Source organism: Mustelus asterias, chromosome 7 (assembly GCF_964213995.1).
Source record: "Mustelus asterias chromosome 7, sMusAst1.hap1.1, whole genome shotgun sequence".
In the NCBI taxonomy this organism is placed as follows: domain Eukaryota; kingdom Metazoa; phylum Chordata; class Chondrichthyes; order Carcharhiniformes; family Triakidae; genus Mustelus; species Mustelus asterias.
In genome coordinates, this window is record NC_135807.1 from 83,904,653 (window position 1) to 83,926,603 (window position 21,951).

Here is a 21,951-nt window from a genome sequence, read left to right on the forward strand (position 1 = left end):
CACAAGCAAAATTCCCTTCAAAACGCATGTCAGTCTCAAAGGGCCTACATAGTTCAACAAGCGACCTGATTAGAATTGGTTTGGGGTCTCACATCCCCAATGTGCATCAACAAAGATAGTGTGCACCAAGACCCAACCTGAACTTGAATATTTAAAGGATGTATTATTACCATGACTGGGCTCTGGGTGCCTTTGATAGAAGAGAGTTGGAAAGCATGCTGTAACAAACTATTTACTCTATTTTAGCAGGATTCCTTTCGAACCTCCTCCCCTCAGCTTCCAAATACATAGAATCTGACATCATTAATGATGCACTCTAACTATTAGCATAATAAATATTAATCCTTTATACCACACTCACAGAAATCATAGAAACCCTACAGTACAGAAAGAGGCCATTCGGCCCATCGAGTCTGCACCGACCACAATCCCACCCAGGCCCTACTCCCATATATTTACCCACTAATCCCTCTAACCTATGCATCTCAGGACACTAAGGGCAATTTTTTTTTTAGCATGGCCAATCAACCTAACCCGCACATCTTTGGACTGTGGGAGGAAACCGGAGCACTCGGAGGAAACCCACGCAGAACAAGGAGAATGTGCAAACTCCACACAGACAGTGACCCGAGCCGGGAATCGAACCCAGGTCGCTGGAGCTGTGAAGCAGCAGTGCTAACCACTGTGCTACCGTGCCCAAGTTTTTTGTTCTACTCATTAGCGTTAATTATTTACACATCCTACTTCACCCTACTTCAGTCTCTTGTGGCAACAATTTTCAACTGTTTCTCATCTATCTTGATGATCTGTAGGATGTATGCTCTCCGTAACCTCCTCCTTCGAAAGCACCGAACCCCAAAGGTGGGGATTTCTGATTCTGGCCTGCAGTATAAAGGCAACAAGCAGAAATTTTCACTTTCTTCTTTTATTTTCTCTTGGCCTTGTTAATTAAGGGAAAGGTTGAACTGCTGGCTGCTTTGACTTGAAGGAATGTAGCTCGTTCAGCTCTTGTGAAGATTTGTACAGTTGTAGGAGGTCTACTACTACAAAAAACAAAGTATTATTTATTAACACCTCATCTATGAACAAATCAGACAGATGAAGAGAAGATCCAAGAATATTCCAAAGAAAAAATGATGATTATGCTACTAATACTGTAGGAGTTCCTTTTTTGCTAGGTAGCGGTTTGACTCGTGCACTCTCTTCGATGGTTATTTATTTATTATTTATTAGTCACAAGTAGGCTTACGTTAACACTGCAATGAAGTTACTGTGAAAATCCCTAGTCGCCACACTCTGGTGCCTGTTCGGGTTCACTGAAGGAGACTTTAGTATGGCCAATCCACCTAACCAGCACATTTTTCGGATTGTGGGAGGAAATCGGAGCACCCGGAGGAAACCCACATAGATACGAGGAGAACGTGCAAACTCCACACTGGCAGTGAGCCAAGCCGGGACTCTAACCTGGGTCCCTGGAGGTGTGGGTTTGCTTCTTAGTGGGTCTGAACATCTCTGGAACTTTATCAGAATCTACACTATCACCAGCATCAGCAATTCAGAGGTAGAGAAATGACGCCTTCTTGTACACATATGGCATAGTAAGATAAGTAGTGATTGTCTCTGTAGCTTTATGGTATCCAGATTTAACTTCAAATTCACCAATAGCAGAGGCAATAGTAGAGACAATAGTAGCAAAGTCTAGTCTTGGTTCTTCACTCTATAAAAGAGTTGCTACATCAGGTTGTTGTTGTGTATCACTTGTGTCTTCAGTAGAATTAATGAATAGAAATGCCTCATTAACACATTGTTAAATAATATTCTGATCCCCCTCAGTGGAGACATCTGGGTTGGCATCAGCATCATCTATGCTGTCCTGAAAGAAGAAAGCAAGGATCAGGATCTCCTCCTGCAGATAGTTATTGATATCAGTGGCACCTTGTTTATCATATTTCCACTCTTTCCCGAAAAAAGAAAAAAATTAAGGTCTGGAATGTCATCTTGCAGTTGGTCACCTTCATTCTTGGCACACCTGTCTCCTGCTTCGTCTAGCCTCTCCTTGAATAGAAATGAAAGATCTCTGCTGTCCTCCTGTGGCCAGAGGGATGGAGTTGTGTCTATGAAGACTAATTCGCAGTGTCCTGGGTCAACTGGTCTTTCTTCTGTAAATAGTGAATAAAGAAGATGCAAAGCTATACAAGCTTCTCTGGTCAACAAAGGACAATGTTGATTAGGAACGATGATATAGAATATCGGTGAGCTCTGTGCCGTTATAATACTTCATAGAAACCCTACAGTGCAGAAGGAGGCCATTCGGCCCATCGAGTCTGCACCGACCACAATCCCACCCAGGCCCTACCCCCACATATTTACCCGCTAATCCCTCTAACTATGCATCTCAGAGACAATTTTTAACCTGGCCAATCAACCTAACCCGCACATCTTTGGACTAATATAGCAGTCATCTCTCCTTACAGTTTGACTGGAACACCATCATTGCTGGGAAATTCAGAACTCAGCCATGCTTGTGGGAGCAGAAAGTATGGACACTGCTGCTCCTGTGTCCTTAAAATTTGTGTTCCGGCCATTAACCATTGTATCTACAAACCAGAAAGAGCCTTGGGGTTCTGCCACTTCACCTAAAAGAATACATCCTGTTCTTCAATATCAGTTATTTCTTGGACATTTGCAGATTAGAATGGTTTATCTTTAATTTTTTTTAACCTATAATGTTTCCTGCTGCTGTAGAATACTATTTTAAAGTATCCCCTCCTGTGGTAAGAGGAGTGACACTCAAGATTAATGGCTGGACAGGCTTTGCGCCTGTGAGGTTTCTTTCCCATGGTCATCCAAACATTGTGCTGACTACACCCCCTTTATGCTGGGTGTTTTCTAGCAGGCACACTGATTGCCCTATGGTTCACAAATGGAACCAGGCCAGTGGTCTGCCCCCACACACCAGAAGGCTCTATAGCACTCTGGATGGATAATCTGATTTGGTAGCAAAGTTCAGCCTGCCTGGTTAACTGCTTTGGACAAAATGACACCTTCTACGGGCTGTCAGAAATCCGACAATGCCACATTGACCATTCCCAGCACACTGTAGTGTCCAATGACCTCTTCTTTCAATGTCCTGTTACCTGCTGAGCAATACAAATCATTTATTATGTATTTGACAAAGGGTTATCTGGACTTGAAACATCAGCTCTTTTCTCTCCTTACAGATGTTGCCAAACCTGCTGAGCTTTTCCAGTATTTTCTCTTTGGTTTAATTTATTATGTATGCTTGCTTGGCTGAGAGCCCAAGACTCATTATGTATGCTTGGCTGAGAGGCCTGGCAACCATTACTCTTGTTGAAGTAGCAGCAGCCCAGAGAAAACATTGCTTGATCGACAGCTCAGCCTTTCTGATCTTTTTGGTTAATGTTTATTTATACAAGGTTAAGTGGTTTCAATGACTTGTGGTTTCTGTTATTGATACTCTAAAGTGTCTGGATGTTTGACACTTTTATGCCTTGAAGTGAAATGACTTTTTAAAAACACAGTAGAAAGTTATGAGTGAATTACTTTTTAAAAGCTTTCTTTTAAACATCTGACACCATAGGGTTCATTGGTTCTATACAATGTATAGTGGGTCTACGTGCATGGAAGTGTCATAGCTTGGCACTGGGAGTATAAGGCCATTGGCAGGTGGGTGAAGGGGCATAGTTTATGTAAGGGATGAGTGACCATGAGGGTGGTTGGAGAGGCATAACATGGCATAGAGGGCATGAGGGGGCCATGGGGTGGGTGGAGGAGCATCACAAGGCATGAGGGCATGACAGACTGTGGGGTGGGTGTTGTGCATAAGGTGCATGGATGAGGTATGGGAAGTCTGTGGGCTGTGAGGGCTGGAGTGCCTTTGTGTTTTTCTTTTAATTGGGGTGAGCACTGAGGCTGGCCTTTTAAGCAGCCCACCTCGGCAGCCCTGTGTCTGCCTCTGATATCTTTCCTGAGTTGGTTAGCCAGAGTCCAGTCCACAGCCACACCCTTTGGCAATGAAGATCCTGCCTTTGTGGGTACTTTTGTCAGAGGCAGGCGAGCCAAACCAGGAATTTTCCCAACTCCTTATACACACCTCGAGGATAAAAAAAATCAGACTATAGTCCTGTAAACCTTATTTCAGTAACTAGTGAAATATGATAGGCCTGATTGTGATGAGGGGCAAAAACATGGACATTAATTCATATCCCTTTCTTCTCTCCTCCAGGGCCTTCAACTGTAGAGCTTAATTTTCCTGAAGGTGGTTCCTCGGGGGACCTCATTTCAGCTGAGTGTGCACTGTCACAGAGTGCACTACCAGGCAACAGCACAAATACTTGCTGTTTGATGGGGCCAGTTTGACAGCAAATTGGGTGTTCACCCAGTGAATCACACTTCACAAGTCATCTCGAACAGACACTGATGGCTCTCCAAGCTCTGCTGAACTCTACATGGGAACTGAATCAAAGGGGTCGTCAGTGAAAAGGCAGCAAGTTTATGAGGTACTGCTGTCTCTCCACAATGGTAGAGAGGACGGAGAAGTCCAACTCCATCATTAATGGCTTGATGTCACAGATCACTGCAAGAATATCTTTCGTGGAGGGTGTAGCCTCCTTGAAACTTCAAGCATGACTATCAAATAAGCACCTGTCAGCTATGACCACAGCAGTGTAGATTTTGGAAAACAGCATGCCCCTGCCTTTAACAGAACGATAAATATCTTGGCTGCGGTCTTACAACACATCACTGATCTGCACCAAGCTACTCTGCAGCAGCGTGGGAGCAATGACATACCAAAACCTAGGAGGGAAATGATGTTGAAAGGGAACATGGAAGTGGGATCTACACTCAAAGCATACCCATGTCTCATCTGTTGCCCCTCCTGTGGGCAGTACCCAACTTACTGCCTCATCTCCGAATGGCTGAGGCTGCCCTTGCACAAGTGCAAGTGGAGCAACCTGTGGTAGGGCACTCCTGGGCTCCAAGATCTAGAGGTTGTAGAACAAGATTGTCTCAGCAGGAGTTCCAAACAGCCTGCTTTGACCAGTACGGAAATCATAGAAGTTGCACTATGTAGAAGCAATAGGTAAACTAAGGAAACAATAGTAATTCACCAAGGGCAGGCATATGGGTGTTTGAGAAAACATTACATTGTTAAGTTTCCTTTCATTAAACAGCATGCATAGTGACCCCACACTGTCAGACTCCCGTTTGCTGGCCAGCTCGAATGCTAGCCAGCCTGGGACCCCCGCAGTGCTGCCCCTCCAAACCACCCCCCCAAGGCCCAATCGCAGCTCCACGAGCATTCCCAGGCCAGCCCCGACCCCTCCCCACTGCCCTGGAGCACCCTGATCTCCAGCAAGCTCCCCCCAGTAGTGATGATCCCCCCACCCCCCACCCCAGCAGATCGCCCCCCCCACCCCACGGGAGGCAGATCCCCCCCCCCCACGGGAGGCAGACCCCCTCCCCCCACTCGGGAGGCAGACCCACCCCAGCAAAACACCCCTCCAGCCCAGACCAATCACCATGCAGAGTGGCAGCGGGACCCGCCACCCCCACGATCATCCCTAAGCCCTGCCCCACAATAGGCTCCGCCCCCTTGGCTCTGCCCCATGCCCGATGGGCAGTGCCAAGGTGCCCCCTGGGCATGGGCACTTTGCCCATTGGGCACTGCCAGGGTGCCCATGCCCAGGGAGCACCAGCCCCAATCGCTCAACGCCTGGGGGTCCCCGATTGCCCCCCCTTCACTCCAGCAGGGTCTTCCGCTACTTCCCCAAACATGGGGAGCTACTCTAAACCCTGCGGGAGTGAAATACTACTGGCGGAGTGGGAGATGCTATCGGGCCCAGAGAATTCAGTCCCGGGCTGAATAATGACATTTAAATTACATTAAAAACAGATTAAAATCACTGACCTGGTCTTCCCGCCGGTTTCCAGCGTGGTCTTGACCACGCTTGCTCTCCGGCAGTGGCAGACGCGCATGCGTCAGGAATGCATGTGCGAATCCCACAAAATGGCCGACACGCACATCTCCTAACCCGATGCGCCAAAAAATTGGGAGAATGGGGCCGGTGAATCTGAGTGCCTGCTCATTCTGACAAAAATTATCACAGGGGAAGGCACATGTCGCCACCCCCAGCAAAAAAAAGACTGATCCATCGCCCACCTTGTGCATTTACGTGCAGCTAACCGAGTGATCATCTGTGCCTCCAGTAGCACCCTGGAGTCAGAGGCAAATAAATTGAGGGCAGCAATGACTTTGACAGAGACCAGCAATGCATGGCCATCGGGCTCGGCTGCGAGTAGTTGTTGTTCTAGAAGGCCGCAGAAAGCACCTGAGAAGTTAAGGAAGCTAAGCTTCTGTCTGTACATGCTGTTAAGCGCCTTTCATGACTTCAATCTCTCCCTGTTACTCACCTCTCTGGTTTTCATTTGCAGCTTCCTCCATAATATGGCATTGCTATGACTGCTGATTACATTCCAGTTCCAAAGTCCAATCTAAAGCAGCCTTTGGGCCACCCACACTAATGTGTAAGTGAGCACTTCTAAACTTTACTAACACATGTGTCACCACAAGAACTCTCAGCAGGCAGTTTACTAGAGGGAACTGAGAAATAAGCTGTGAAAACTAACACCTTCTTAATATTGGAACAGCTGACCTTTAACTAGGCTCATGACATGCCCTACCTCACTGAGCCCTGGGAGATACATGCTGGTGGCAATACATTCAAATTCCACCTATATATGGCAATGATGGATCTGTCTCTCAAAACTGTATTAGTTGGTCACACCAAAACCTACCCAATCAATGTGGAACTTAGTGGGTTTGAGTCAAGAGTTTGCATTCCGTATATTTTAGCCATGCCCTCACCTTCACTGTCCATTAGTGGTGGGATGGGGAAGGGCATTAAAATTCACCCAACCCAATGACAGAGCCTTGCCTATAGTAGGTGGTTTATAGCAAAACCCTGGTGGCACTGTTTGTAATTGTCTTTCCACTGATTTCAATGGACAAGAATTTGCAGATGGAACACTCTTTTATAAAGAGATTAAACAATATTGAAGTTAACATTAAAAAGGGAAAAAAGAATATGAGAGAATAAGAGGCAGAAAAACAAACCCGCGATTAGTCTACACCCTAGCTATGGCTGTAACACTACATTCTGCACTGTCCCCTTTCCTTCTCTATGAATGGTATGCCTTGTCTGTATATTGCGCAAGAAACAATAGTTTTCACTGTATAACACGTGAAAATAGTAAATCAAATCAAATCAAAATCAGAGGTGTTTCTGTAATATGAATGCAAAATTATATTTAAATTAGGTTATTCAACTTACATCTTACTGTAACACTAATATTGATTTAACTGTGCATGAGTTGAAACAAACAAAAGCCAGTCAGCTTGAGCGAGGCAGCCCTCATTGCACATACCTGCTAAAGTCAGCTACTTCAAATATTAGTGTAAAAATGCAATGGTGTGAAATTCCTTGTTCTCTGTTTTCAAAGTAAACCTGTTTGAGTGTGAAGTGTCAAAATTTCTAAAGGAAATTCCAGACTTAATTTTATGTTGACAGGAACTTAAATCAAGTGTGAGGGGAGAGAATCTTCAAACAGGTAAAACTCTTTCTGGACAGCAATTTTACAGAGAGCGTAACGCTTCTTTATTCTGTGGATGGGATTGGGCAGGCAGCAGTTATTGTCCATTCCTATTTGCAATGAAATTACTGAAGCCAAACATGCAGGCTGGAATTCTCTGGCTGCTCACTAGTGGCGGATTCTTTGGTTCCGCCAGCAGTGCATCCCCACTGTTTGTTTCCTGACGGCATGGGGTGGCTTCAGTGGAAAATCCCATGCGGGATTTCCCGATCTTGTTCATCCCACCTCCACTGCCAGCGAGAACAGGGAATTTGGCGCTCAGCCAAATCTCCATTCATTTTAGCTGCACCAGAGAATCAAAGCCACGGGATTCTGGTGCCCATTAACAACAGTGGGACCAGAAGATCCCGCTGCTACTGAACGGCGTGCCGTCTCTTGCTGCCAAGAAACCCACTGATGGGAGGCCAGAGAATTCCGGTAGTAATGTGGAACTGGCTTACATGCGTACATTAGTGAACTGATTGTTTTAATGATAAAAACTAGCCATTTTGAGCTAGCAATGACCAGATCTTTCAAAACTTCATAGAATCCCTACAGTGCAAAAGGAGACCATTTGGCTCATCGAGTCTGCACTGACCACAATCCCACCCAGACCCCATTCCCATAACCCCTCATATTTACCCTGCAAATCCCCCTGACACTAGGGTTAATTTAGCATGGCCAATCAACCTAATCCACACATCTTTGGACAGTGGGGGGAATTCGGAGCACCTGGAGTAAACCTAAGCAAACATGGAGAATGTGTAAACTCCACACAGACAGTGACCCGAAGCTGGAATTGAACCCATATCCCTGGTGCTGTGAGGCAACAGTTCTAACCACTATGCCACCGTTCGGCCCCACTTTTACCATAGTTCAATATGGACTCAAGATATTGAGATCCCTAATCATGACCACTGGGATACCACACAATTTCTACTGAATGCACCTGGATAATTCTTGCCTCAAGAACAATTTTTACTTATATTATAATAATGCAGTCAGCTACTAAGAGCCAAAGTTTTCTTTTAATTTATATGTCTAATTCATCAGTATCAATTCTTAATCCAAGTTTAGTTATCTTAATTCACATACATTCATTTAAATTATATTTTCTGTTGTAAAAACGTTAAAGAAATCTTGGGATCATTTTTAAAAGAGACGATATTAAAAATTATTACAAAATTAAGATTTGTAATATGCTTACCTGGATCTTTGGATGAACTGATATTAAAGAAGCTACAACACAAATAAGTATGTTGAAGCTAATAACAAATTTATTTTCTATACAGCCATCAATTGTGGTGTAAAACACATAGCAGAGGATTGCAGTGGTTAATGACAACGCATAATTCAGACATGTAACTGATCGAAGTGCTGCAAAGATACAAAAACAGAACAATATCACTCAAAATCTTATAATGACTAACCCAACATTCTCCGCACAATTTCAAAACAATGTTATTAAATTATAAAACAATGTTTCAAAACAAAGAATTGAAAGTGGTCTCTTTACCAAGTGTTAGAAAAGATGATAAAGCATCAGCTACTGTAAAAATACAGTATATAGAAGTGGCAACCGGAGGCAAAATGTTTTGATTTAAGCACTAGAAGATCATTAGAAGATCTTGCCCAGAGACCTCTGAAATAGACTTGATTTTCCTGGTTCACAGGTAATTCTTTATTTCCACTTCTCAATTATCTGAGTGAGATCATTAATTTAGTTAAACTTTCTAATGAATTATAAACATGTTGAGGGCGGCACGGTAGCACAGTGGTTAGCACTGCTGCTTCACAGCTCCAGGGACCTGGGTTCGATTCCCGGTCACTGTCTGTGTGGGGTTTGCACATTCTCCTCGTGTCTGCGTGGGTTTCCTCCGGGTGCTCCGGTTTCCTCCCACAGTCCAAAGATGTGCGGGTTAGGTTGATTGGCCATGCTAAAAATTGCCCTTAGTGTCCTGAGATGTGTAGGTTAGAGGGATTAGTGGGTAAATATGTAGGGATATGGGGGTAGGGCCTGGGTGGGATTGTGGTTGGTGCATACTCGATGGGCCAAATGGCCTCTTTCTGTACTGTAGGGTTCCTATGATTTCTATGATCGAGCTCTCAATGTGGTTTTAAAAGTGGGCCTTAGGCTAATCCAATTCCATTCAACAAGTCCTTCAGCACATTGAAGCCAATTTCAGTACCAAGTCCAATTCAACCCCACATTATGAAAATGGAGATTCTGTAGCAGCTCTGTCTGTGATTTGAAGATGTCTGAGTTTATATCTGTCCTGATATAGAGATTAATATTCCCACTGCAATGGAGGAGCTATTTTAGGGCCTGACCCGCCAGCTGTGTTTTTAGTGAGGGGGACATCCAAAGTGCGTTGGGTGGTTAGCCCACCACCTGCCCACCCACCTTCAAGCTGACCCCTATAATACATTAGGACAGCAGGTGCCTCCCTATTTGAATGCATGATTAAAGGTCAATTAAGCTTGATAGCAAGCTTATTGGCCAGGATAATATGCTGCCATTGCCATAATGAGGTTGAAAAATGACAGGAAGGAAAGGGGCACCTTATATGGGCTGGGGAGGGTTTCTTCTGTGCATCAGGGGTTGTCTCCCCCCTGTCCAAGATCCCAAGATGTCACTTCCAAATCCTTCCTTGTCACCTAGCCCCCTCTCAATTCCCTGGGCCCTCAAATTCCTAAAATACCCGAAACGCCCGGGACTTGCGTTCCTGCAGCAGTCATCACTCTCCTTCTTGCTCCTTCCTGCAGTACCAGCAGTGCCCAGTACTGAATCCTGGCACTGCTGAGATTATTTTTGAATGATTGCTTACTTTTAGGGGTAAGTTTTAAGTTTATTCATTATTGTCACAAGTAGGCTTACATTAACACTGCAATGAAGTTACTGTGAAAATCCCCCAGTCGCCACACTCCAACTCCTGTTGGGGTACACTGAGGGAGCATTTAGCATGGCCAATGCACCTCCCAGCATGTCTTTCGGACTACAGGAGGAAACCCATGCAGACACGGGGAGAACGTGTAGACTCCACACAGACAGTGACCCATGGCGGGAATCGAACCCAGGAACCCAGGCGCTGTGAGGCAGCAGTGCTAACCACTGTGCCACCAGAATTGCTGAAACTAAGGAATGTTCAAAGGTAATGCTGGTGATTGTATAGCAAAAACAGTGTACAGTCCCTAACAACATTACCTGCTGCTCTCGCTTCACATCTTAAGACATGATCAGTACTTATTTTAATCATCTTATTTGCATGAAAGACAGGGTAAATTTGATCATTATTCGAACCCAAGATCCTCTGGCCTCTGGTTAAGCACACAGGTAACAGACCTACTTCTAGATGTTTTGCATTGAGTCGACACAGAACAGATAATTTTTCAAAAGGTAAGTAAGTATTCTGCATCATTATAAATACAGGCAAAATGCAATATTTACCATTTATCAATAACTTCAAAAACTGTAATTAAACACATTTCAATGAGTATGACTGATTAAAGCGAACATACAAAAGGTACTCTAATATTATGATCCTGATATATAGGGGGAAATTTTCCCATCCCGTCCGCCACGGGAATCGTAGCGGGCAGGGGGCGGACCTTGAAAAGTTCCATTGACGTCGGGATGTATTTTCCAGTTTTAGGGCAAGGGCGGCCGGAAAATCCTGCTCATAGTGTTCCAATTTATATAGGTTAGGGAGATTAGAGGGGTAAATATGTGCGGTTGTGTGATAAACCTGGGTAAGAGTCGGTACAAACTCGATGAGCCAAATGGCCTCCTTCTGCACTGTAGGGATTCTATGATTCTGTGATAATAGCCGGAATATGATTGACCTTTTTTATAAGGTACTGTACTCTGACTGCTTCCCCTCCTACCTCTAACCAGGCCTTTAGCCAGGCAGCATGCACCTTCATTGGAAATGGGAAGTCAACTAAGCAGCAGTAATGACTGTTGGTTGTCGGGCCTTCGTGCTGTTGTTTCAAGCAGCAGCCAGATGACCTCCACACCACCCAAAGATACCGTTCGATACCTGGACCTAAAACACAGCTGCGTTTTCTTGCTGCCGCCTCCTCTCTGATCTTTCAATCTAAGAGGGGTTGTGCTGGATTAGCCTCCAAATTAAGCATTCCCCTGGGCACAAAGAAGGTGGAAATTAGACCCATCATGTCGCAAACTCTAACCGAGAAATAACACAAAATATTACATTGTCTACTATTTTACCTACACTCACCTGATGAAGGAGCGGCGCTCCGAAAAGTAGTGATTCCAAATAAACGTGTTGAACTTTAACCTGGTGTGAGACTTCTTACTCTACTATTTTAGTGCAGGAATTAATCTAAGAAATGTTACTGACTTGTACAGTAACATTGCTGAGTCTAATATCTAGACTCATGTTAAAAGATATACAAGGTCCTAGATTGAAATCCTGTTGTAACTGTTGTGTGGGGACCTCTAGTGCCAATAAGTATTAGAGCGGCTTGTGATGCAGTGTTGAAAATACGGCTCTAGACTAGAAATTACTGCGTATGTCAGTATACACATGCTCAATACATTGTGTGAAACTTAATTCCAGCCAATCCCCTCTCAAAGTGGATAGCGGCCTATGGTCATCGGGGACGATGGCGACTTTACATTTACATTTTAATTTCAAAAGTGACATTACCCCTTTCTGCTTAACCTACGAATATACAAAATAACTGCAAGTACTTTTTTTCAAATTTGCATATATCATTGATCACTTGACTTCCACCATGGCTTTCTATAACAGGTCTCTCCTTTTAGATTCATTGCCTTTCCCCCATGATTTACTTCCATTGCACGACCCTATCATAATATTATTACTCTCTGTCTCAAACTAATTTGTACATAATGGGGGGAATCTTACCAAAAATGGCAGAGTGTTGTTTCCACTGTGAAAACCGGCAAGTTTCTCTCCAGAGAAACCAGTCAATTTTCTCTTCAGATCTTGCAAAAGTCTCCCTAAAAAAATCAAGGGGGCGCGTTTCACGCCGTCATACAGGAGGGGCAGGGTCTCCACTCACCGGCAAAACCCGGCTGCTCTGAAATCAGTACAGGGGCGGTACAGTGACACAGTGGTTAGCACTGCTGCCTCACAGCACCAGGGACCCGGGTTTGATTCCCAGCTTGGGTCAGCGTCTGTGTGGAGTCTGCACATTATCCCCGTGTCTGCATGCGTTTCCTCCAGATGCTCCGGTTTCCTCTCACAGTCTGAAAGACGTGCTGGTTAGGTGCATTGGCCACGCTAAAATTCTCCCTCCGTGTACCCAAACAGGTGCCGGAGTGTGGCGACTAGGGGATTTTCACAGTAACTTAATTGCAGTGTTAATGTAAGCCTACTTGTGACACTAATAAATAAATAAAATTTAAATCGGGGTGCTATGTTTAAAGGGCGCCCCAATAATAGAGCAGGAATAAATCTGCCTTCCAGTACACCATGGAGGGCTTCCCTCCCCATCCCCGATCGAAGTTGCCACGTCTCTCCACATCCCTTTTCCCGATCATCAGCCAGATTCCCACCACCACCGATCATCAGCCCTTTCCCCTGATCATTGGTCCTCCCCCCCATCTACTGTCAGAGCCACCACCCATCACACACCTCTCCCCCCCCCCACCCCCAACATCCATCACTGGCATCCCCAGCTCCTCCGTCACCTCCTTGCCCACAACAAAATCTGAATAAATTCCAACCCCCCCCCCCCATTCCCCATGAGGCTCCCGTTGGGACTGCATGGGCATGGTGCCAACCTGACAGGGCCAATCTGTGCCAAGGGGAAGTGCCAGGGGGCATTGTCAGGCCAGTGGCTGGCCATGCCCCTCTCCCCCAGGGGCTATGCACAGACTTATGCCCCCAGGGAGACCCCCACGACAGGTTCATGTCCGGGTGAAGCTGTTATAAATGGCGCCGGCATTACACCACGCCAGTGCCCACAGAATATCCGGTGAAGGGGGTATGGTAATGTGTTAAAATGAATTTCCTGGGGTCCCATGGCACATTTGATGCCACTCTGCCTGCAAGGGGGATGCAAGATTGGAACTTGGAAACTCACGAACGCAAATTGCATTTTCTGGATTTTGAACGTGCGTCACCACTCCTGCAGATGGTGAGTGCAGGCTCGCCCCCGTGGTTAATTGGCTTCTCTTTCAATGCCCTCTTCCAATAGCTAAGGCCCTGCTATTTTGTAATCCCTTCTATTCCTCATTATTAGCTTTGGGCCATATTCCATGGCATTGTGGTCCTGATATTCCTTTCCTTCAGTCTCAGCACTACAGAGAAAAGGGAGCCGAATATTTCCCCGGATTTCCAGAGCCTCCATAAATGGGTGGATGTGAGCTCACATTTGCATTTTGTGCAAGCTCGACACATCCGTGAAAATGAGGCTGACGTCGTGTTTCTGGTTTTCTGATCTCAAACTCCTCTACTGAAAATAAATGGCTGCTCAATTCCAGTGACTCTCCTGGGCACTGGCAGTGGGCCCTGTAACTAAAACCTGCTCAGAGTGGGAAAGATCCACCTGGTCTTCGGGTCTAACAGATTTCGAGCTGGTGTTTTCCGACAGTCAAAACTATTTAACACTGGCAGTCAAGTACATAGCTGCAGATCTATCTATTTTAAAATATTTATTCACTGGGGGTTGAATAATATGCTCCGGCGCGGGGAACATGATCTGAAGCAGGAAGTGGGCAGCCTTCTGACCCCTGGCACCTCGGCTGAAGTACACCGGATTAAAGGGCAATTAGGCAAATTGGGTCTGGGTGGGTTTCATGGTAAGTGTGTTGACAGGACAGCGACATGTTCACATGGTACACAAATATTAAACATGCCGACCGCTCTAGTGGGTCAGATTTCAAACAATGAGGAGAAAGAGAACAGGAATGAGATAGAGAATCTGGTGAACTGGTGCGGCAACAATAATCTCTCCCTCAATGTCACCAAAAAGGAGATTGTCATCGACTTCAGGAAGCGTAAAGGAGAACATGCCCCTGTCTACATCAATGGGGACGAAGTGGAAAGGGTCGAGAGCTTCAAGTTTTTAGGTATCCAGATCACCAACAACCTGTCCTGGTCCCCCCATGCTGACACTATAGTTAAGAAAGCACACCAACACCTCTACTTTCTCAGAAGACTAAGGAAATTTGGTATGTCAGCTACGGCTCTCACCAACTTTTACAGATGCACGATAGAAAGCATTCTTTCTGGTTGTATCACAGCTTGGTATGCCTCCTGCTCTACCCAAGACTGCAAGGAACTACAAAAGGTCGTGAATTAAGCCCAATCCATCACGCAGACCAGACTCCCATCCATTGACTCTGTCTACACTTCCTGCTGCCTTGGCAAAGCAACCAGCATAATTAAGGACCCCACGCACCATGGACATTCTTTCTTCCACCTTCTTCTTTCGGGAAAAAGATACAAAAGTCTGAGGTCACGCACCAACCGACTCAAGAACAGCTTCTTCCCTGCTGCTGTCAGACTTTTGAATGGACCTATCTTGCACTTAGTTGATCTTTCTCTACACCCTAGCTATGACTGTAACACTACATTCTGCACTCTCTCATTTCCTTCTCTATGAATGGTATGCTCTGTCTGTATACCGCACAAGAAACAATACTTTTCACTGTATGTTAATACATGTGACAATAATAAATCAAATCAAAGATTTCACATGGGATTATGTTTAGACACATGTTGTGCTCGCCTCTCCGAGACCAGGACTTCATAACCTATTGGAATCGATGGCTTACCAAGGCATCCCTTGTGTCTCGGTAATCCATATAACCATGTCCAGGACCTTCTGCCTGAATATGAGTATGTTCTGTCACCTCATCTTTACCCTCAACTTAGATAAATGGCCTCCATCTGGCATCCTCTCTTCCTCAAGGGCATCCCCTCTCTGAATAGCGAGGTTATGGAGGGCGCAGCATTTTATTACTATGAGGAAAACACGAGATGGAGCGAAATGAAATGTCTCCCCTGATCTGTCAAGACATCTGAACCTTGTTTTCAATATTCCAGTTGTTTGCTCAATCATGGCCCTGGTGTTTCCATGGCTATCATTAAAGCTCCTCTCCACATCTGCTCTGGGTGCCCTCACTGGAGTCATGAGTCATTTCTTCGATGGGTAACCCTTGCCACCTGGAAGTCATCCATCCAGGGTATCAGGGCCACTGTATAGGTCTGGCACCTGCGCGTTACGCAGAGTGAATGAGTCATTGCTGCTGCCTGGGTACCTCACGCATCCCTACATTATCCACCGATGATGGTCTCAGACCAGTTGGATGTTCAATGAGGGGAAAGCCTTCCTGTTAATGAAAGTGCAGGGCTGGCCAGCTGGAGGCTTTATGGTGGCATGCGTACAGTGAATAGCCTCCCGTGCCCTGGGGGAAGCTACAATCTCCACAAACCCTCTGGCTCCTTTGTGTGAACTCTGGTGGTCCATTGTGAAAGAGATGTCACTTCCTGTCCTTCTGGACACAGCATCAATGAAGATCTTGATGGAGTGGTGTGCAGCAGGCTGAGTAATGCCTGCAAGGACCCTGTTGCAAAGAAGTTGAATGCAACATTGACCTCCAACACAGTTGGACTAGGTCTCCCCCACCAGCATGTCTAAAGGATGTGAATGCAGCTCTTGAGAGCCTGAGCCTCCTTGGGTCTTGTGTCTCAGACATCTGAAGATACCTCAGTCTCTGCCTCTATAGATGAGGAGCTGCGCAAGTCATTCTGTGCCACTGTTGTGGATTCATGACGGCCTCATCACCTTCTGAGTCTGTTGCAGTTCTGCCACCTTCATGGACGGCCAGTGCATCCTGGACCTCTCGATCCTCCTATTGCCACTTTTGACTATTTTAGACAGTTTTATAGAAAAATACATTGGTGTCATACCAAGCAGAACAAAACTACAACTACGCTTTCACCGTGTTGAACAGCAAGACTTCATTTTATTTATATTTAAGAATCTCATAGATTGTGCCCCCTTTCAGATTCTGAGCCAAAAATACTGGGGGCCATCTCCTTAACTTGGAACACCTCCTTCAAAACTCCCACCAGGAGACATCTGCTGGAGACTGTTGCAAGCAGCCTCCTCCTGGATGTTAGTAGCCTTTTCTTGACCTTGTTTGGCCTGAAGCTATGAAGCTTCATAAGGTATGCAGCTACTGTTGTGAACTGCGGGGTGGCACGGCAGCACAGTGGCTAGCACTGCTGCCTCACAGCGCCATGGACACGGGTTTGATTCCCGGCTTGGATGACTGTCTGTGTGGAGTTTGCACGTTCTCCCCATGTCTGTGCAGGTTTCCTCCAGGTGCTCCGGTTTCCACCGACACTCCAAACATGTGCGGGTTAAGTGGATTGGCCATGCTAGGTTGCTCCTTAGTGTCAGGGGGATTGGCTAGGGTAAATGCATGGGGTTATGGGGATAGGGCCTGGGTGGGATTGTGGTCGGTGATGTGCCGAAAGGCCTCCTTCTGCACTGTAGGATTCAATGGATTCTATGAACTCTTAAAGCCCTCCCATCTGCTTGCATGACACAATGCCCCAATGCTGGTGGATCTATCCTACTGGAAGGAGAGCACATACCCAAGGATAATGCTGTAGGAGTTTGAGAGGTGGCTGATTATCTATCTATTATAATGCTAGGCATTCTGTGAGATCAACCATATCAAACTGTCATTCACTAGCCTGCAGGAAACTCTTCCACCTAAGCACCAAGTCCTAGATGTTAATGAGACTTTGCAAGGCAATCTGGGCTGATCACTTTCGACATAAGAAGGCATGGCAAGGTTAGTGGTATATTTATAGAACTGGTCAATGAAACTGAGCTGTCCCTCCAAGGCTCTGTCCTTTTATTGAGCTTACGAGTGAAAGATGTTTATATTTTAAAGGGGTTTAATTCAAAGCATGATACGCGGCAGGGTGTAGCATCAAGGGTACATTTTCATATATTCCTTACAGCTGCAGAAGGAAGCCATTCAGCCCCTCGAGTCAGCACCAACTCTCCAAAAGAGGATCTTATCCAGGCCCACACCCAAATCCTATCCCCATAACTTGGGGAGAGGTCATGAGTGAACATGGGCGGCACGGTAGCACAGTGGTCAGCACTGCACTTCACAGCTCCAGGGTCCCGGGTTCGATTCCCGGCTCGAGTCACTGTCTGTGTGGAGTTTGCACATTCTCCTTGTGTCTGCGTGGGTTTCCTCCGGGTGCTCCGGTTCCCTCCCACAGTCCAAAGATGTGCGGGTTAGGTTGATTGGCCAGGTTAAAAAAAAAAATTGCCCCTTAGAGTCCTGGGATGCGTAGGTTAGAGGGATTAGCGGGTAAAATATGTGGGGGTAGGGCCTGGGTGGGATTGTGGTCGGTGCAGACTCGATGGGCCGAATTGCCTCCTTCTGCACTGTAGGGTTTCTATGATTTCTATGAGTGCACCGCTAATTGTAATGGACGGAAATCAAGGCCGAAATGCATTAGCAAATTCTCCAGATAAGATCTGCTGGAGCACAAGCCCTACTGTGGGAATATGGAATCAACCTTTGATTGAGGTTGAAGATTCCTGAGTAGCTAACGAAAGCTCTTTGACGTGGTCGCCATATTGCAGGAAGGATATAATTGCTCTGAAGAAAGTGCAGGGGAGGTTTGCAAGAATGTTGCCAGGGCTAGAAACGTGGAACTATGAGGAGAGATTGGATTATTGGATAGGGGCTATTTTTCTTGGAACAAAGAAGGCTGAAGGTTGACAGTTGATTTGATTGAGATGTACAAAATTCTGAGGGGAACAAATAGAGTGGACAGGATAAAATTATTTTCCTTGGTGCAGAATTCTAGACCAGAGGACATAGATTCAAGTTGAGTAGCAGTTGGAGTAGCAGGGACATGAGGAAGAACCTTTTTACACAGAGGGTGGTGGGTGTCTGGAATTTGCTGCCTGAGTTGCTGGTAGAGGTGGAGACCCTAAACTCTTCTAAAAAGTACTTGGATCTGCACCTTAAGTGCTGTAAGCTACAGGCTTTGGGCCGGGTGCAGGAAGGTGGGATTAGAAAGAGCACATAAGTGTCCTTGGGCTGGCATGGACAAATGGGCTGAATGGCCTCCTTCTGTGCTATAACTTTTCTATGGATCTATATATTATACTTCTTTGTCATTAATTTACACAATCTTCAGAGTAAGATCGAAGTGTTATATGGGAAGAGTCTGAAGAAGAGTCATACAGACTCAAAACGTTAAATGTGTCTCTCTCTCCCACAGACCTGCTGAGCTTTTCCAGAATTTTCTGCTTTTATTTCAGATTTCCAGCATCCTGCAGGATTTTGCTTTTATTACACAATCTTCAGGAATAGTTGTAACAATCTCTACATATCCAACGAATCACAATAGGGAATAACTTGCCTCCCACTTCTTCTATCAACTATATTTTAGAATTGACTAATATTCAGATACAGGGATCAATTTTCAAGTCCACTTTGTCCCATGTGTTCCTGTTGACTGGACATAATGAATTGAACAACACATCTCCACCCCATTTGCAGTTGATGCATATTTATGGTGAGGTGGAGACCAATTCAAGAAGGTCTCACTTGAAACAAATCAGAGCTTAATTTAAGCTTTAAAATCTGGTGAACCATTTTCCAATGTTGTTAGGAGCTTATTGCTTTCTTGAAAGGTAGTAGGAACAGCACAATAAGGTGACATTAAATATATTTTAGCTATTTAACATTTTGACTTCATTATTTTTTATTTTTCCCATCTTGAGTAAAACACATCTTGAGAAAAATGTACCAACTTTTTAAGATGTTTTTAACTCTGATATCAATGGTTTCACCAATTGAAATGCCCTTACCTGAGGTGTTTGCACAAATAAGATGCAGACCAATGAAGGGATGACTGGCAGATGCGACTGTGGAAGAGGTGATCAACTGAGTTATAAATCTGCAAATAGAAGCTCCTAGTTTACCACTGGAAGCTAGAATGGCAGAGCCAGTGACACCTCTAAGATATGTGAATGCCTGACTGTGTAATTGTTTGCCTACCAAAAAGCACACTAATTAGAGCTATCACATCCTTACAAAATCACTTGCTGAGCTCTGCCTGTTGTCAGCTGTAAGGGCATCTACCATGCAACAGAGAAGAATGGCCAGTTCGATCTCAAGCCTGCCCCATTGCCTTCCAGACATGCTGCAGTACTGACCTCTGTGAAGTGGTGCGTCTAAATATCAAGGAGGGCAGTGTGTTTGCTGCAACTTCATGCAACACCACCTCCACTTGAGGAGCCATTAAATAAAAGATTGTGTTCTGATCTACGCAGTCAATTGCGAACAAAGCAACATGCTGAACTTTTATCCTCTAATTCTAACACTTGCCTTAAATTGTCCATAAACCTTTAAATTTCACCTATATTTAGTTTTCCAATTGCATTCTTTCCATACCTATCCAAATCTTCACTTGGACCTGTTAGAAATTGTAAGGGAAGAACTTGCATTTATATTACGTCTTTGACATCCTCAGGACCTGGAGCGGCACGGTGGCACAGTGGTTAGCACTGTTGCCTCACAGAGCCAGGGACCCGGGTTCAACTCCTGGCTTGAGTCACTGTCTGTGCGGAGTTTTCACATTCTCCTCGTGTCTGCATGGATTTCCTTCAGGTGCTTCGGTTTCCTCCCACAGTCCAAAGATGTGCGGGTTAGGTGGATTGGTCATGCTAAATTGCCCCATAGTGTCAGGAGGTCTAGCTAGAGTAAATGCATGCGGTGATGGGGATAGGGTCTGGGTGGGATTGTGGTTGGTGCAGACTCGATGGGCGGAATGGCCTCCTTCTGCACTGTAGGGATTTTATGATATGAGAAAGCGCTTCACGGCCGGTAAATTAATTGCAGCGTGATCCCTGTTGGCTTTTAGGCAAAACAGCATGCAATTTGCACACATCTGGGTCCTGTAAGCAGCAATAAGGTAAATGACTTGTTCATTTGTTTTTGATGTTGCTGATTGAAGGATACATGTATGCTAGAACATCAGGGCAACTTCTGGTCCTCTTTGACTAGTGCCACGCAATCTTTTACATCAGCTGAACAAAGACCAAAGAACAAAGAACAGTACAGCACAGGAAACAGGCCCTTCGGCCCTCCAAGCCTGTGCCGCTCCTTGGTCCAACTAGACCAATCGTTTGTATCCCTCCATTCCCAGGCTGCTCATGTGACTATCCAGGTAAGTCTTAAATGATGTCAGCGTGTCTGCCTCCACCACCCTACTTGGCAGCGCATTCCAGGCCCCCACCACCCTCTGTGTAAAAAACGTCCCTCTGATATCTGAGTTATACTTCGCCCCTCTCACCTTGAGCCCGTGACCCCTCGTGATCGTCACCTCCGACCTGGGAACAAGCTTCCCACTGTTCACCCTATCTATACCCTTCATAATCTTGTACACCTCTATTAGATCTCCCCCTTCATTCTCCGTCTTTCCAGGGAGAACAACCCCAGTTTACCCAGTCTCTCCTCATAGCTAAGACCCTCCATACCAGGCAACATCCTGGTAAACCTTCTCTGCACTCTCTCTAATGCCTCCACGTCCTTCTGGTAGTGCGGCGACCAGAACTGGACGCAGTACTCCAAATGTGGCCTAACCAGCGTTCTATACAGCTGCATCATCAGACTCCAGCTTTTATACTCTATACCCCGTCCTATAAAGGCAAGCATACCATATGCCTTCTTCACCACCTTCTCCACCTGTGTTGCCACCTTCAAGGATTTGTGGACTTGCACACCTAGGTCCCTCTGTGTTTCTATACTCCTGATGACTCTGCCATTTATTGTATAACTCCTCCCTACATTATTTCTTCCAAAATGCATCACTTCGCATTTATCCGGATTAAACTCCATCTGCCACCTCTCCGCCCAATTTTCCAGCCTATCTATATCCTGCTGTATTGCCCGACAATGCTCTTCGCTATCCGCAAGTCCAGCCAACAGGCAAACAGATCCCAGTTTAATTATCAGTGATCATCTGACCTTGGAACACTTAATACTATTACCACCTCAACATCCTGCTGAGATTTGTAACAATCATTATGAACTTACACCAGTGGAAGTGAATAAAATGATTCTTTAGGCTAGTTTTGTTTTCTAAAGGCATGGGTTGTTTATGCTGCATGACCGTCATTTACAAAAATGATATAAGGTGGCACGGTGACACAGTGGTTCGCACTGCTGCCTCACAGCACAGGGACCTGGGTTCAATTCCCTTGGGTCACTGTCTGTGTGGCGTTTGCATGTTCTCCCCATGTCTG

General features: G+C 45.5%; 1 protein-coding gene across 2 annotated transcripts in view; it reads right to left on the reverse strand.

Annotated features, from left to right (window-relative positions):
- LOC144495821 (serine incorporator 1-like) overlaps positions 1-21,951 on the reverse strand; it is a 123,679-nt gene that overhangs the window by 39,008 nt on the left and 62,720 nt on the right. For both annotated transcript variants that reach the window (XM_078216350.1, XM_078216351.1), the window contains exon 6: positions 8,861-9,030. In XM_078216350.1, coding sequence (XP_078072476.1) covers positions 8,861-9,030 — 170 coding nt within the window. The remainder of the gene's footprint in view (positions 1-8,860; positions 9,031-21,951) is intronic.